We start from the raw sequence: 16,938 nt of genomic DNA, 5'->3' as shown, positions 1-16,938 counted from the left end.
GCCCATTGTGCGTCTAAAAGTGGGTGTAATAAAGCGAAATTTTTATCATCAAGCACAGCATTGATTTCCCGGTTGCGTATATAGGTATATAAATACATATATATATAACGCACGTACCTTGCAAGGGTGAGATCGACACCTGCGGTGCGTTTCTCAGGGGGAGGGGAGGGGGGGGGGGGGGGTGGTGGTGGATGATAATAAAAGATTCTTGCGATAATCAATCCTATCTCTTAAACCCTGGAACGTAAAACGGGTGTGGTGAAAAAACACCACGCGCGAATTTAAATTTCCCGCCGCAAGAGAACACCTTACGTTTTTTGGGACCCGAGGAAACCGAGCGTTATTCAATTTTTTTTTTTAAACTTGGGCGAAAAGATTTCTTATCCGACGTGCGATTCTTTGTTAAAAAACGAAGAAACGGAACCTAACGATATGACGTGATCGATAGATGGAATTTACGAGGTTGGGGTTTACCCCCCCCCCCCCTCCCCCCGGTTAATGGGTATGGTGAAAAAAAACACCCATACATGCATGCACTAGGAAAAAAAATTTACGGTTAAAATTTGACGGTGTGAAAGATTTTTTTGGGGATCAATTCCAAGATTTAGCATCAGATATTACAAGTGTAATATCATAGAAGTCAACGATGAAACATTTTCTACGTTGCGTGATAATAATCGTTGTAATAATATTGAACGCGGTTTATAAATTCGACGCAATTGAAATTACAAGAACACCCAAAAAAAAAAAAAATCAATAAAAAATTGTCCACGTTACATTTTCCGGTTATTACAACCTCAAATCTATACCTTTGCATTATAGTCGGTGAAATTCATTCTTAGAAAATAAACATCAAAATGAACGTAACCGCGGTTTGTTACTTAATAACAGCAAAAAAACAGCAAAAAAAAAAAAAAAATAACGAGGCAAAAAATAGCACATATTACAATTTCCGGCTATTCCTCGAAACTCTACTCAATTGATTACAATTATGCAAGGAATAAAATCCTTACCCTTACGTTATATGTGACAAAAAAATTCGTTCTTACAAAATTAACATTACAGCTAATACAGCTAAAATAGCTAAGATACAAGCTGTAAAGTAACGAGGATGAGAGAACGGTGAAGAAACTGAAAACAACAATGACTCGGAATGTCTTTAATCCGGCGGATTGCTGCAGGTACCGACGGTGTGTATTAAATTATACCGCGAAGCGCGTGCCGCGGCACCGAGGGTTCGGGGGGCCCAGAGCTCATCAGAGTTAGGGGCCCATTGAGCCGACCATTGTCTGCGGTAATGGAATGTATTAATATCGGAGCGGCCCGGCTCGGGTCTGCGAGTCCCGAGGGACCAGGCTCTCCCCCTCTTGCATCGCGAAACGAGCGGGTCCAGCAGGAGCACGAGTCTGGTCCGGGACTCGACGGGGTTTCCCGTCAATGTACGATGTAACGATAAGCGTGAAATCGGGCGAATTAGATAACAAATGAAAGAAATAACAAGCCGGAAGGCAACTTTTTCCCGATAGACTGAGAGAAATTTTCAGTTCCGGTTACCGCTTGGTCCGTAATTGTTTTCACTTTTTACCGCAATCCAAAAATATTCTTTCGCGATGATCTCGAAAACGGTCGAATGAAAAATCCGAAACCGACAGGATTTGGCAGACGAATGAAAATGTTGAACGTTGAAAATTGATTTATTTCCGGTAGAACCGGAAGGTCCAATTAAATCGGACATGGCAATTTTTCATCCCCGTCATTTCGTTGTTAAATCATGTAAGTTTTAGATTTTTTCATCTAGCCGTTTCAGAGAACGTCGCTGAAGTTTCTGGGACAGACCGACGGACCGACATTTTTTCTAAAAATCTATTTTTGGGATTCTAGAGTTTCGAAAACGCAAAGATTCGTTGATATTCGAGAAAGTGATTTGAGACGGAAGGTAAAAAAAAGTAAACAAAAATATAGCTGCATCTCCCTATTTTTCATAATGCTCAAACAATTTTCGGCGTGGATCGTCAATTTTTTTTTTCTCCCTCATAAGTTTTGTAAAAAATTTATTTTCAAATGTTGAAGATACGATGTTGCGAATATAATCAAATCAAAAAAAAAAACAGAGAACGAGTGATGAATTTTTTTCACGAAGATTTTTTTGTACAAGTATATACACTAATAAAAGAAATGAAAAAAAAAAATATAGTTAAAAATTGTTCGAGTACAATTCCAAACTGCAGCTTATAATATGTATACCTATTGTGGGTGTTTAATTTCGTAACTTTTCTTCAACGATTAGGTATACCTGTATTATAAAATATTTTTTGACGCAGAGAAGAAGAGAAGAAAAAATGAAAAGAAATGAAAAACAAGTGAAAAAAAAAGGCAAAAACTTTGGACGAGGACGAAACTCACCTAGCCTGATGGGGACCGACGTTTCCGCTGTCGAAACTTGAGCTTGCGGTGATATCGGCGTCCGGAATGGCCCCCGATTCCATGCCAAGAGGGGCGATACATTGGGCTGAAAATTTCAAGCGAGAAGATGAGGCGTTAGGAGACGATCGTAACGGCAATAATTATGTAAAAGGGATGAAAAGGGTGTGTAAACGAGCAAACGAAGGTGCGCCATGGAAAGATAAACTCCCGCGGGTAGAGCGGAAAGGAAATGAAAGGAAAGGGAAGGAAAGGAAAGCACGGAGAGAGCTTTTCCACCTCGGTATCACCGGACCCGTATAACAATTATTTCGTAGCAGATAAACCCGGGGTTAAAAGCTGTGAAGGACAAGCGATACGATTTCGATTAACATGGCTGTTTGGTCGAAAATAAATACTGTTTATTAATTTTATGGGGCGGGGTTGAAATTACTGATCTGAAAAGTTCCGAAAGCGCGCAAATCCCGAATTTTTTTTTATGGCGAAACTTGAAGTGGAGAAATCAAACTTTCGCGAAACGTCAAAGTTTTGAATAGGTCGAAACACAACGTTCAAAGCTCCGAAAGGACAAAATGCCAGAAAGGCGTAACTCGGAAAAGTCAAAGTTCCGAAAGTGCGAAAATGAGAAAATTTAAAAGTCTGGAACATTGAAATTTCGAATGATGGAAGATTTTCAGTTATGTGAATATCTGGCTTCGTGAAATTTGACCATATTGATGTTTCTTTGTTTTTGATTTTCGATATTCTTACGTTCGGAATTCTGGTCATTCTGATTTTCGGTTTTTCTCATTTTTTATACCTACTCGTTGAGTAAACTACGATGCCTGAGTATATATTTTAATATTTTTAATTTCACACTGTCGAAAGTTTATTTTTCGTAATTTTGCTCCATCAGAGCTTTACTTTTCGGAAATTTTTTCTATCGTAACTTGAATTTTCGGAATCTTGCATTTCGGAACTTTGAACCGTCGGCTTCCCGACCATTCGAAACTTCTTTGTTCCGTAAAAGTCTGATTTCTTTACTTCAAGTTTTGCCAGCAAATAATTCCGAATTATGCGCTTTCGGAACTTTTCAAATTCGTAACTTCGACCTGGCCCCAATTTTATTCACATGTAGAATACTCACAGTCGAATATTGAATATTTGTAAAATTATTATGTTCGCAATCGATACCTAAAGTTATATTTATAATAATAAAAAAAGAGACCAGATACCAGAGTTATAAAGAAAAGCTGGAACATGATGGATAATTAATTTCAAATCGCTTAAAAATTGGAAAATATTTTTTTTTTTTTTTTTTAATCGTATTTAGTATTTTTGTACAATTTTTCGAATAAATTTTTGCTGCTAGTTGTTACGATAATTTCATAAATATTCAACGTACGACCATCTCGCAAGAAAATTAATAACAAGTATCGATTTTCAGCCAACCAACCTCTTCAAGCTTTTAAATTTCTGCTTTATCGCGTCTCTTTCCCCGCTTGCAGGCCTCCGCAGATGCGAACTGGAAACACGAACCGAAAGTTATCAGGCTTTTACCTCGCGGCGAAGTTTTAACAATATTTAAGGGAAATATATTTATATTACAACCCGGCAAATTTTCATCACGTATACGTATACGTATATACGTAGGTATAAATATGTAATGCATAAATTTCACGTGTAATTATAATGTGACGAGTAGCGAGATTGAGGATCAGACAAATATAATATTATACGCTTGGATTCTACTGGGAAATTTTCATAATCTGTTTAATGTTCCCGTTTATTTTTCTTAGCCACTTTTCTCGCTATCTCGAACCAGTCCATTTTTTCTTTTCCTTTTTTTTTTTTCCGGGGACGAATTTTTACTCGCTTCGAATAATCACATCCCAACACTTATCGCATGATATGTAAGTGCCAAATTTCCAATGAAATCGCAAGCTTTAATCTTCCCATTTACAATTGGACGCAACGATTCTGGCAAGAAATTTGTATAAAAAGCAAACAAAATCATTGGGCAAAAAAAAAAAAATGTACCCGCATAAACATTCAAAAACTTACAGGGTTTTTGATTTTTAAACTCCTTTAAACAAGGAACCTCTTTCTCTGAACATTTTTCAGGTGAGATAGTAAAAAAAAAAAAATCAAAAAACTCATCATAACCGTATGAAAAGATTTAATAGAAATCAATTCTCACGTTTCAAGTGATTTAGAGCCTGTAGATTATTATTAAATACTGAGGTGAATTCTTGTTGTTGTTGTTGTTGCAGAGAGATGAGCTGATCGTGTATATTCGGTGATGTAATATATATATAACAGACAGAGTAAAGTATAAATTAGATGGTTAGATCAATCTTTGGCGATATTTTTGCTCAAACAAAAGCTCGTAAATTCGAAAAGGCATTTAGCGGTGAATTGTTTTGCAATAGTTGTTAACGGGAGTTGCACTAAGCCGTTAGTAGACGATAGTAGATATCGAAGCTATCGTTCGACTTCCGGTGACCGGTGGACAGTCGCGGTACGATCAGAGAAACTTTGGTAATAAACATCGGGGAATGTTCGATATCCGTTTTCGAGATAAGCTTCAACAGCCTCGAAGATATGATATTTATGCAAGCTCCGTTACAACATCGGCCGAGGATAGGAATATAAATGTTTGTAGAATATCCCGAACACACATCGATATTCGCGAAGTCGACGTCTTTTGATTGTAAATCGAACCGCGCTGCGGAAAGCTTAGAAAAGCTCTCAACGCACGTGGCACAAACACCGGTGCACTGGTGGCTGAGAATCGCAGAAACGCGAGGAGAAATAAATAGTTGGTGGAAAGTGTCTGCGTTTGTTTTATTTTAATTTGTTTATTCATACTCACAGAGGTCAACGCCGTGAGCGACGGTTACGAGGCTGCCCAGGACGACCGGGAATATAAGGATGAGGGCAGGTGACGCACCTCCGGAGGAAATCCTCCGGGCACCCCTCATCGCAGACGGCTAGGCCCGATGGTTCACCGTTCGACCTCCGTCATTTCCGCGCCGATCTGGAAGTGGAGATGATTGGATAGTTACCAGAACGATAGTCATGGTAGTAGACTTTATTTTTGTACTTTATAAGGTGTAGTTCTTGTTGCAGTTACTGTACGGTTTCCTTGAGAGTGAAAAGTTGAGTTTTTGCTAGATTGCTCCACCTTTTGAGGTTCAGAGAATCATCTCCAATCATTTTCGGATGGACGTCTGCACGTACACTTGGGGATAATGAATCTGACAATGAGACGACTAATTTTTTACACTAGACAGTTATGTTGGCAACACAGAGAAACCCACAGCGCCACAGTCGGCCGATCGCGGAACTAACTCGATCTCAGTAAACGTAACGTAACGAATGAAAACGATATTTTAAGAATGGATCAATGGATTTGAATCAAAATTGGTAACGCGAGGTTTTTTGGGCCGCTAATCACGAAACTAAGGTCAGATTTGCAAAATTTATAATTGGCGTATTCGATAAGTTGAAAAAAAAAAACTAAAAACATTTGGATTTTGATGAAAATTGGTATTCTTCGGTTCGTTGAGTGGCTGATCACGAATCTGAAGTCAGATTGCGAAATCTAAAATAGCGATCCAATATGGTGGGAGGAAATCTAAAAATATTCCATTATAGTGGTTCAAAATTTAAAAAATCGTCATATTTTCAAGTAAAATGGTATCCGAAGGCTTTAAAATCGTCAATTACGAATCTGAATTTTTATTTCGAAATTCGAATTGGATATTATTCATTTTCTGGCTGCTGGCCAGTCTAAAAAGAATTGCAAAGAATAATCCAAATACACAATTCCGGGTACAAATTCAGAACAGTAATTACATTAAACAGTCGCTTTCATATAAAAATTTTTCTTACGATTCGAATGAAATTCAAAGCAAATTCTCTAGTATCTAACATTGTAAGTATGACGAATAAAATTTCTCACAGCGTATGTCATGAGTATAATAGAATTGTAGAAAGCGAAAGAATTTCCTCGATTCTTCCGGTCTAGCTACCAAAATTGTCAAAGTGTCTACGCACTATACACACACATATATATATAGTATGTACGTATACCAATATGCATATATATTTGGGTATTTTGAAAGTTGATATTTATGGGAAAGTAAACGTCTCGTGATTCACGTTAATGCCTGCCATAAGTAATTAAGTAATGACAGTTTCTGAGGTTTCCACGCCGGTTAACGGATGGTAGGGATCATTAATTAGAGGCACGTAGCTAATTAATAACCTCCCGTTTTTATGATTCGGTATTTTCATTATCATTATCAGCAGCAGCAGCAGCAGCAGCAGCAATTCTAGCCGACGGCCTTACGCCGTGTCACAATCTTTGATTTACCGTTTCCTCATCTCGCCAAGCAATTATAATATCAGACTACGAGGCCCCGTGTCTTTTCCTTCATTTCTATGGCAGTTACGAACAAAAGTGCTTTTCTTCAACAAATATGCTCACCGTCGAACAGAACGTCTATTAGGAAGTGGAATGCCCCCTATATGTATGGGGAATTCCATGCCAATTCGACCAGGGTCTGACCTGAACCCTCTTGGATTTGGTTCACGATTTTTTATATTGTCGTTACAACTCTTAAAGTCATTTTTGTTTTTTTTCAGATTTTCCCTAGATCCCCTGCCGCCCCCAGAGGTCCTTAAATAACGATATTTTGACAGTGAATGCAGCATTTTTAAAAATTATCAACAAAATTACATAAATTCTGCGGATAGCACCAAAAATATTCCAACCAAAATTGACGCGGGCGGACAAAACGGCAGTTCTTTTTTTTTTTTATTCATATTTAAGCTGATTAATAATTTTTTGTTAGTCGTTATTATTTTTTTTCCTCAGTTTATAGGATTCGATGTGTCTTCGCTGATACAACATCACTCTGGAAATTGTAATGAAAAATCTATGTAATGGAAAACAAAAAAATTAATAAATATCCTGTCAAAATATCATCAAAATCAGAATGATTTTTAGAGTTGGAACAACAATATAAAAAATCGTGGACGGAGTCCAAGAGGGTTCAGGTCAGACCTTAGTCGAATTGGCGTGCAATGCCCTGTATACATTCCTGCTTCGCGAACACTTCGACTAGATTTCAAAAATTTATCAGTCGACTTGAACAATTCGTCTTAAAAAAGTCTTAGTCATTTTTTTGATTCAAAGGAATCGGAAAAATAACATTTACGATAAACATCCCAAATACTTTTTCGCAGATCTGTGAAATTAGCGTTTCTGTAACGCGCGTTGGAGGAAATTTGCGCGAAAATATATTTAGAGAAATTTTTATTTCCGGTTACCGCTCAGTTCTTAACTATTTTCATTTTTTACCACAGTCGAAAAATATAGTTCTAGGTAGAAAATAAAAATTAGTTTCCTAGATTGACGTTGAAGCCTTGTTTAACTTAAAAAAGTAGAGTAAACCTCAGAAACTGATTTTGCGTTGCAATTACCAAAAAAGGATCGAGAACAATATTCAAAACGGTTTTTTTAACGATACCTGTTTTACCGAATTTTTCTAGTTACTATAACAAGTGAAATTTTTCTCATTGTAAGGGTGTCTTGGAGTAATCAGGGAGCACATCTAGATCCGGGGATCTCGATTCCTAGGAGAAGGACACTCGCAGGAGTTTCTCGTGCAGCTAGTAGCATTGAACCCGAACCTCCTCGAGTCGATGCCGTGTCGATATTCATGTTCATTTGCATGGGAATGAGTTTATGCAGATGATTTTAGGTAGGCGCAGGTATTTACGCGGTGTACATAATCTATACGCTTATATAACATCGATCGCAAGATACGAAGGTGTTTAAAGTCAACTTTTAGTGCGTAATGCACGTACTGCGTAGTACTATAAAATAAGACCGGCCAAGTCTTTTAACCAAAAGGTTACGAGCTTCGTAGATACTCGTTTATCTTCCTGCAGCGTCACTTTATTAATTAATTAAAATATATTATTAGAGATTAAACCAGAAAAGGAGAATCAGAATCTGCGGCTATATATTATAATCCGTGTATGAAAAATAACCGGGGAGACTATAATTTTTCTCTCTGTCCACCGCGGTGAGCACTTAATTCAACCTTGGTACAGGTTTCGAGGATATCATCATGATTAAAATGAATATTGCGCACCCTGAACCGCGAAGAAGAAGAAAATGAAGAAAATGAAGAAGAAGAAGAAGAAGAGAAGGAGGAGGAGGTTGGAATTAAGGGCTCAAATTAATTAGTACAACGTGGCTGATATCATTTTATCACCCTTTCTTTCACTCCGTCCTTTTTCACTTTAATTTCTTAAATTTTTTCTCTACCTCGCATTATTCGCGGTTAACCTTTCTCCTTTTTCTCTTTCGCTTCTAGGTCTCATTTCATCCCGACGATTTCGGTTTCGTAATCGTTTAATATCGCAGGCTCCTGCGGCATCGTCCGTGTTATTTCCCTACGAATGCGGTGCTCAGTGTCAACCATAATGCATGGTTGTATAATTTATCTACGGTTATACCGTATTCGGAGGCACTTAAAAATAGCCTCAAAGTATAATAATTACCTTACAGATTTTTCGAATTGAATTTTTATTCAAAGTATGTAAAATTGGTTTTACTCTCTTTCGTACGTGTGTCGGTGTTTGTGCGTGCATTTCTACAAGAATCACGCTCACAAGTGTAACGTGAAGCCTGAAAGAAGTCTATATATATTATAATAGGCACTTCGTGAAGTTCAATATAATTTTCCTGCCTCGAGATTGCCTGACTTGTAAATATTTCACCGCACGAAGTTTAATCGTTCGGGGGAAAAAAAAAAAAATTAAAGAAAAACAAAACGATAAAAAAAGACTTGAATGATAAAACATCAAAACCTAACAATGTTACAGGGTTATGAAAAAAATTCAGATATCTATATATATATATATATATATATCACCTATATTTGCTTGTTTATTATTTTATTTTTCTTCCCCCCTCCCCCTCCCCCCCTTTTTTTTATCTTCTACAATATAAACCAGAAAATTGCACCGATGAAAATTAATCAAGATTTTAATTTAGAAAAGTGTGTACAATACCTTCGGTGAGGAGAAAAAATTAAGGTAACGGAATAACTGCGACATGGGCACCATAGGCAAAATAAAACTGAGTTCTGAAGGGTATATAACTTTTATATATAGACATATATATATATATGTATACACTAAGGGGGGGAAAAATGAAACAAGTCCGTAAGATCCCTCGCGGGTTAAGCCGGGAAGGTGGTTCTAATTAAAAATTAATACTGTAACTCTGCAGTCGGGTCGCGGTTTTCTTCTCTTGCGTATAACATACGTTGTACGTATGTATTTTACGTATAAAATTTGCAAAGGTATACGTATACGTACTTAAACGTATGTACACGGTACGAAATATGTGGAGAGAAAAAGATTGAAGCGAAACGCGAGTAAAAAGAAAAAAAGAAAAAAAGAAAAAGAAAGGAAGAAGGGGGAAATTACATCGAAGAGAAGAGCGTAAAAAGCAACTACAGCGCGAAAAATAACGCATCCGAGATTTCAATCCCTCGTATTAAAAATACACATCCCCCACTGTCGCAGCGAGATGAGACGAATGTAAGAGATGGAATTATGCGTGTATAGGATAGTGAGTGAGTGAGACGGGGAGGTCGAAGCGGGTGAAGTATAGTCATCCATCGGTTACGTGCCTCAAGAGTTAAGAACCAGCGTGTACGTCAGCACAAGGAATGTTAACTTTCCTTAATTATCCGAAGATGCGAGAGGGGCTCGCATTTCGTAAATTTCCTGCATCACGAATATATACGTATATGAATATATGCCTATATATACGAGTACATACGTACATATGTGCGACGGAGCGTCGAAGCGAAGAAAGAATCAAAAAAGAAAAGAAAAAAAAAATGAAGAAGAAGGAAATTAAAAATACAAAATGAAAAAGTGGAAAACCTGAAAATTACCCGTAAGCCGAAAGTGCAGAGGGGGGGAATAAAAGAAGATTTATAAAAAGGGGGAAACCCCGCGGTGAGCTGGTGGTCCAGGTTTCTCCCGGACTGCACAATCACTCGGCGTCCCGAACCACCAAACATGATTCAAAGTCCGTCCCCTTTCTCCGTATAATACTTTATTTCCCCCTTAAGTCGGCTGAGCGATATCTTTGCTGCATCTCATCTCGTATCTGATCCTATGAGAATCGATGAGAAATGGCGAGAGGCGGTGTTCCACCGTCTGCTTGTATGCGTACATATGCCCGGCTAATAGGGGATGAGGGGTGGTTGGTTCTGTTTGTCGGATGATCCTCGGTGATCCTGAAACCGCGATTTTGAGCACGAACTCCGCAAGCACCCGGGATTCTTACCAGGACTACGATTTGGACCGAGCTTGCAGAGCAAAAGCTCACGACTCTACGTAAGAGTCTCATTGTTGTTTTCTGGACAGAGCTACTGGATCCTCGGACGCGTTGTTTCAATAATGAATCGCCGGGGATCACGATTTGTGGCTATAAATTGGTAACCGTACAAGCGTCTGCATCACGGCACATATTCCCCCTTTGATTACGTTTGTGTTACACTCCGCGTTTCTGCGAGGTGGACAGAAGCTAATTTCTGCTTCGGATGTTTGCCTGAATCTAGTATAGTTAGTGAAATGTAACTGCGGTATGAAATTGTCGGAATAGTTTACAAGGAAATGTGGTAGAAGTAACCTTATGGTGAAAAAAGTACAGTACAGTATGACATATGTACCTACTCATAGATTTTATGGCTACAGAGATCAAAGCTCATTGTGCTTACCCGGAAATAAGTAAGTAAGTTTATTTGTTCAATCCATCATGCATAGAATTTTAGAAAGAAGTGTGTGCTTCGTAAAGTGTAGGAGGAAAAACGCCAAGAAAAACATCGAAGTATCAGTTTGTTCAGCTTATCGCTCGTGATTCAATTAAGTAGAAATTACACGGCATTAAGTACAAGGAAAGTCATTACCCGAAACTATAAATCAACAAACTCATTGAGCTATAATTTTCCGTTAGGAACAATTATTGCAACAAGTGATATTTTGCTCAGTTTACACGTTGAGTAAACTTTGACTCGTAATCAGATCCGGGGATCTTCCTGTAGGTACAGATTTAGGTATCATAAGCGGGAGCTTCGGAAGTGCGCGTAAATCCGTTCTTAGCTAAGCCTGGAGGTTCGTTTTTGTTTTAGATTTTTTTTTTTCCGTTATTGTCAAGAGCGTGAAAATGTAAGAAGATTAAGTCGTCGCGGAGTCACCGACCAGCAGCTTCGACGTAGCTTATTTCCTAGGGCGTACAAGGCGAGCCCAATTTATCGGTACACGCGTCCAACCGACCGTCCATTAGTCAAAACGATTCCTAACTCGCGCGTCCCGATCGAACTCATGCACGTGGACCCGGAGACCTTCCAAGGACTCGGGATCAAGTCGTGGGAAGAAATACGGATCGAGTCAAGTCGAGTCGAGTCGAGTCTCCGCAAATGTGTATCGGAGGGCACTCGTCCGATGGTTCAAACGAGGTGACAGCTTCTAGATTGGCTTAAAGGTCTCTCGGCTAGCGTCGATTACCACATCGCTGATCCTCCTGCATAAATTTATGTTACCCTATCACTGGTACACGCATAGCGTTCGCCAGTAGCCTCGCTCTAGTTGGCAGCAAGGGTATCTCACGCCTGACCGAACTCACTTTGCACGGAACTAGCCTTGGACTTAACTCCATTGGAGGTAAGGTAACCGTACCATTTACTAACACGCTTAGACCCAATTAACTATTGACCCATTTATTTTCCAATGTTATGAATTGACGGCACTCTTTGTGAATTTATCGACGACTAGAACCAATTGCTTCGATTTCGTTACGTACTAGACAGCAGCGCCAAAATGTACTGAAAGTGGGATTTACATACTAAATACAGTAGCAAGTTCAAACAATATTGCTAAAGTGGTTGATTATTCTTCTTCTTCTCTTAATTTATTTAGGCTTTCTACATTGGCTGGATTACTGTTCTCTAAGGGCATGTGTCACTGTGGTTGGCTAGTATATCTGTTGACTATGGAAAGTAAAAAGCAACGTCTAATTGATAGGTGCTGACGGTGACGAGCAATAAGAACAAGGAGAAGAGAAGACATGTTCATAGAGTCGGCTAGATGGAACAATGCATCTTAAGACCATCTATGGTGTGTGCTTTGTACCTTTACAAAAAAATTTGTAAAACATAAACGTTGAAGAGACCACCACCACACAATCGTACGAGGTTTACGGAAGGCGTACTGACCTATTGAATGGAGCGAAAAGTACTGAATCCAGTATAATTGTACCTAATGTACTGGTAACACTGGTCACTCTTACCGCGACGGTTGACTATAAGTGCGATATTTTCTTTGGCTGTGGTTGATCCCTCAACGTTTTCTTTTTCCGAATGCGATTCCGATGCTCCATCGGTCCAATTACCGTATCTGAATGAAAGCACGAGAGTCTCGAATCTATTTCAACGGAGGAGTAATAACTCGACGAGTACCCGGCAACCTGACGGTACAAGCCTCCACTTGGAGCCAGGCATCATTATACGGTGCAGCGTAACATCGATCTTGCTCAAGTAAGCATAAGGAGACGAACAAACGTTGGAGTGTTTAAGAGAATTTGGAAGGCTCCGAAGAGATGGAGTGATATTTTGCGCGTAGTTTGAATCGGGAGACTCTGCCTTGGAAGTCTTCATCTCAGGTCAACCGGTCGCGTTCACCGTGGGAGAATGACAGACTCCGTTGAGAGTGTGCTGGTTCGTTATCTGTACGAAGTCGTTGCTCGGGATGAAAAGCACTCGAGGAAGGTGGAGAGCCGCCCGTCAAGAATAACGTCTGTCAGAGCCTCGTCCAGCTTTCGAATTTCGGTCTGGGTGGCTGATGGCCGGTGTCTTGAGGTTTTGACGGGAGAACAATGCCTCCCAATGATCCAGCAGTCTGTTCTACCCAACGAGTCTGACTGATCTCTACGGCCGGACGGTTCGCTGTCTCCATTACCCACCACCTTAGGCCGCGCCGGATCGCCAATTTGTGCGAAACTGAAGCCGGGGGATGCTAACTAAGTCCTACTAAGACCGGTGCTCCAAAGCCGAAGGACCATGTGGCGTAACTAGCCAATTCCACGATGATTTATTCCCCGTAGCAGGATATTATACGGAGCCTCTGTTACAGGCGTGCCTGGTAAATTTGTAACGTCCCATAATTCCGAGAGCTGTGTTTATGGCCCACGTTTGTATTATTATCGGCCGGGATTTGGGACGTGGAGAGGAAATTAGTAGGGCTCCGCAAACTGCAAGCTCGGTTCGACATTCTCGATATCGACGAAATTCGGTCGTCCTGCGGGCCGACGAGCTTCGCTCGATTATTGGATCGGAAATGTCTGGAAATCCGAATCTGACCGAGGCTCCACCGAGGATGAAGAGAAATCGGTGCAATTCAAAACTGGGAAACATTTTACAATATACTTGAGCAGTGGTGCTCAAGTAAAGAAAAGGAGTGTAGAGTGTAAGCATGCGAATGGGATTTCAAGCTTGAATCAAAAATATCCGGTAAGATTAGTATACCAGTTATTAACCCTGTACCAATTATTGACCTCTTTTGGTTGTATCTGTTTGAACCTTGGTTCTAAAATTACCAACAAATAAATTTGTAGTGTCGCACCATCCAGCAATTGGTTTTAGCCATCGAGAAATTCACAATTTGAATTTTTTTGAAGTGAACTTAAGTAAATTCGAATAACAGAAGCTATGATATCGAGAATTCGAGATAGGAGTTTATGGCTAGAACGTTTCAAATGATTAAACTCTGGTGCTTTTGACGCGCGAAAAATGTTTTCGGACTTGTTTTTCCCATTGGTCAGATCTCTGCAAATTGTACAAAAATATTCAAGAAATCTTACATTAGGTATCGTTGATAACCATTGACGAGTATTTATAAATCTATTCTTAACCACTCTAGACGTAACTATTTACGAAATGTTATTTCGGTCAATTACTGGATACCTTTATGTCGATAAAAATAATCCGAAAACTATTATAATCGTATGAAAAACACCATAATTTAAAAAGTTTGAACGTTCGAACCGTGACAAACCTGTTCTGAAGCATTTGACGTTGATCACAGCCTACGTCGTGTAAATTCGCTCAAACCCATTTCCATCGCATAGAAGATATGTTGTTTCGTTCGTATTCACTACAACGATCGCAAACACCTTTCTTGGAGAATGTATAAACGGTTTTTTCCTCCTCTTAACTTTCGATTCAAACTACGGATCCCATTCGTCCTTAATGCGCATTCGAAAAGGCGTTGCGACGGCCAAGCGGCGTCGTAAAAGTCCCGGAGATCGTTCGTTGGGTTCGTTACCTCCAGGCAGCAGGGGTCGAGGGCCGCGGCGAATCCGTCATCGCCGCCGTTAGCGACGGCGACGACGAAGGCGACCTGGTGGGACTCGAAGACGCGGTCCCACCGACGACGACGACGACGATGACGAAGACGATCAGGAGGAAGACGGTCCTTCCGTCACCCGCGCTCTAACAAGCTTCTAATGAGGAACGGGTGTTTGTCGTGTTCATCGTGTTCGCCTCCGTTCCATAAGTGAGCACCGAACTCTCCTCGCGCTGCGCTGCAGGTCGCGCGCAATTACCATTTATCACTTGGACTACACGCGCTTTATTCTCTCCTCGTCTCCGTTTCTGATCCTCTATTTTTCCGGCCTCGACGTTACACCCTTTTTCACATCTCTTATCCCCCCGCCACACCACCACTACCAAAATCCTCTTGGTTTACGTAGTACGTGTAACACCGCACTCAACTGTTTCCGGTATCCAGTTCTCAGCTTCGTTGTAGCCTTCTTAATTCCGGTTCCTCAGTATACCGTGCAATCAATCTCTTCCTTGGTTGTAGGTATACTTTGACGCAATTATGCACACATTTTGATATTCTTTTTTTTTAACGCTTTTTAAATACTTTGAATTGGTTCGTTTTTCGGACCTCTAGATTAAAATAGCGCGAAATGCAGTATGACTGAAGAAAAATCAAAAAAGTCTACACTGTTCTATAACCCTGTGTCGTGTGTTTTTGATTACGCAATCAGCCGTCTATCAGGATATCGTTCTTGGCAATTTTTCACACCCCGCTTAGAGTGTCCAAAAACTATTAAAAAAATTCATGGAATCAGTTTAACATCTCTACTTGATGATCCGATAGTTTGCAATACAACATTTTTAGTTATTTAATAAATAGAAATTTTTAAACATTAGAAAACATCCGAGATACAGAGAAACCCAAATGTAAGAAGCAACGATATCGTTACGAATAATAATCTTGATGACACGGTGTAGACTGTAGAGGGGTTTCTTCTCTTCGTTGAATTAGAATTTCAAGTCAAGAGTTGACAATTTAAAACTAGGATTTTATACGTAATGTTTTCTTCTCAACTTTCAACCCCCCGGTACCGGATCAATGAAATGCATTCTTGGATGAATCAAAAACGCCTGGACAACTGTGTTCATTTTTCCGAATGTAGATTCGGCAGCGTGTTGCCTAGTTGAAAACCGTATCATGTGCAGCAAGTTTCTTATCAGCAACCGTCTTGCCAGGTCTCTACAAACTAGGCAAGCGAAGCAAAAGGTGAAACGGTAAGAAGGGCGGATGGGGGTGGCTCGAGATGGTCGTTCGCCCTTTGCGAGAGGGATAGAGAGAGGACTGCCGGTAATAACCGTATGTCACGAAACCATAAAACCTCCAACTGTACACCAGTATAACGTATACAGTATACACACACCAAGTGCCCATCCACCCACCCGAGGAAGCCTGCGCCGCGGTTTATCGCTGGTACGAAGAAGATTTTCCCGCGTACGTTTATTGCATCCATTATCAAAGGTCGCCGGTCTTGATGGCTACCACCTGTGATGTATCGCAATGCTGCTGCAGAGCGTCTATTAAAAGGTCGCTGCGCGAAGTACGGCGGCCGTTGGGATACTGCAAAAATAGCGAATAACTTTCTGTTGAACTTCCTTTTGAATCGCGCAGAGGGCGCTACTTGGCATACTTGCGGCTTCGGCGAAGCCTCTGAATTCCAGGTGTTATATATGGTCCAACATGGTGTGCCTGGGAGTGCAACTTCTTTTTCTAAAACAGTTTCGTTCTCGCGCTGGACTGGACTTAAGTGGGGAAACAGGTTTAGGACTACGTTCTTTTTAGTGATTTTCATGATTTTTTTTTTTTGGCAAGAAAGGAATGACAATTAGGTACTTAAAAAAACGTAGTCCTAAACCTATTTCCCCCCTTAAGTAAATTCGGCATCAACGGCATGAAAATACCCTAGATCGGTGGTGATTAATTTTTTTGACGTTGAGATCTGCGTGGGAAAAAAAATGAGCGGGTCTTTTAAACTCCGTACATGGTATCGTTCGGACAAGAAAAAAAATTCCCTATCAATATAGGGATTTCTTTAGACAGTCGAAACAAAATTACTTA

At 40.0% G+C, this 16,938-nt stretch overlaps 1 protein-coding gene across 4 annotated transcripts in view; it reads right to left on the bottom strand.

Annotated features, from left to right (window-relative positions):
* Positions 1-16,938, bottom strand: part of LOC124175107 (epithelial discoidin domain-containing receptor 1-like) — a 140,204-nt gene that overhangs the window by 49,176 nt on the left and 74,090 nt on the right. For all 4 annotated transcript variants that reach the window (XM_046555007.1, XM_046555005.1, XM_046555006.1 and 1 more), the window contains 2 exons: positions 5,276-5,440; positions 2,404-2,509 (listed from right to left, as the gene is read on the bottom strand). In XM_046555007.1, the coding sequence (XP_046410963.1) occupies positions 2,404-2,509; positions 5,276-5,384 (215 nt within the window). In that variant the 5' untranslated portion in view covers positions 5,385-5,440. The remainder of the gene's footprint in view (positions 1-2,403; positions 2,510-5,275; positions 5,441-16,938) is intronic.

This window comes from Neodiprion fabricii, chromosome 2 (assembly GCF_021155785.1).
Source record: "Neodiprion fabricii isolate iyNeoFabr1 chromosome 2, iyNeoFabr1.1, whole genome shotgun sequence".
NCBI classification, from domain to species: domain Eukaryota; kingdom Metazoa; phylum Arthropoda; class Insecta; order Hymenoptera; family Diprionidae; genus Neodiprion; species Neodiprion fabricii.
This window is presented reverse-complemented; position numbering and strand designations above follow the sequence as displayed.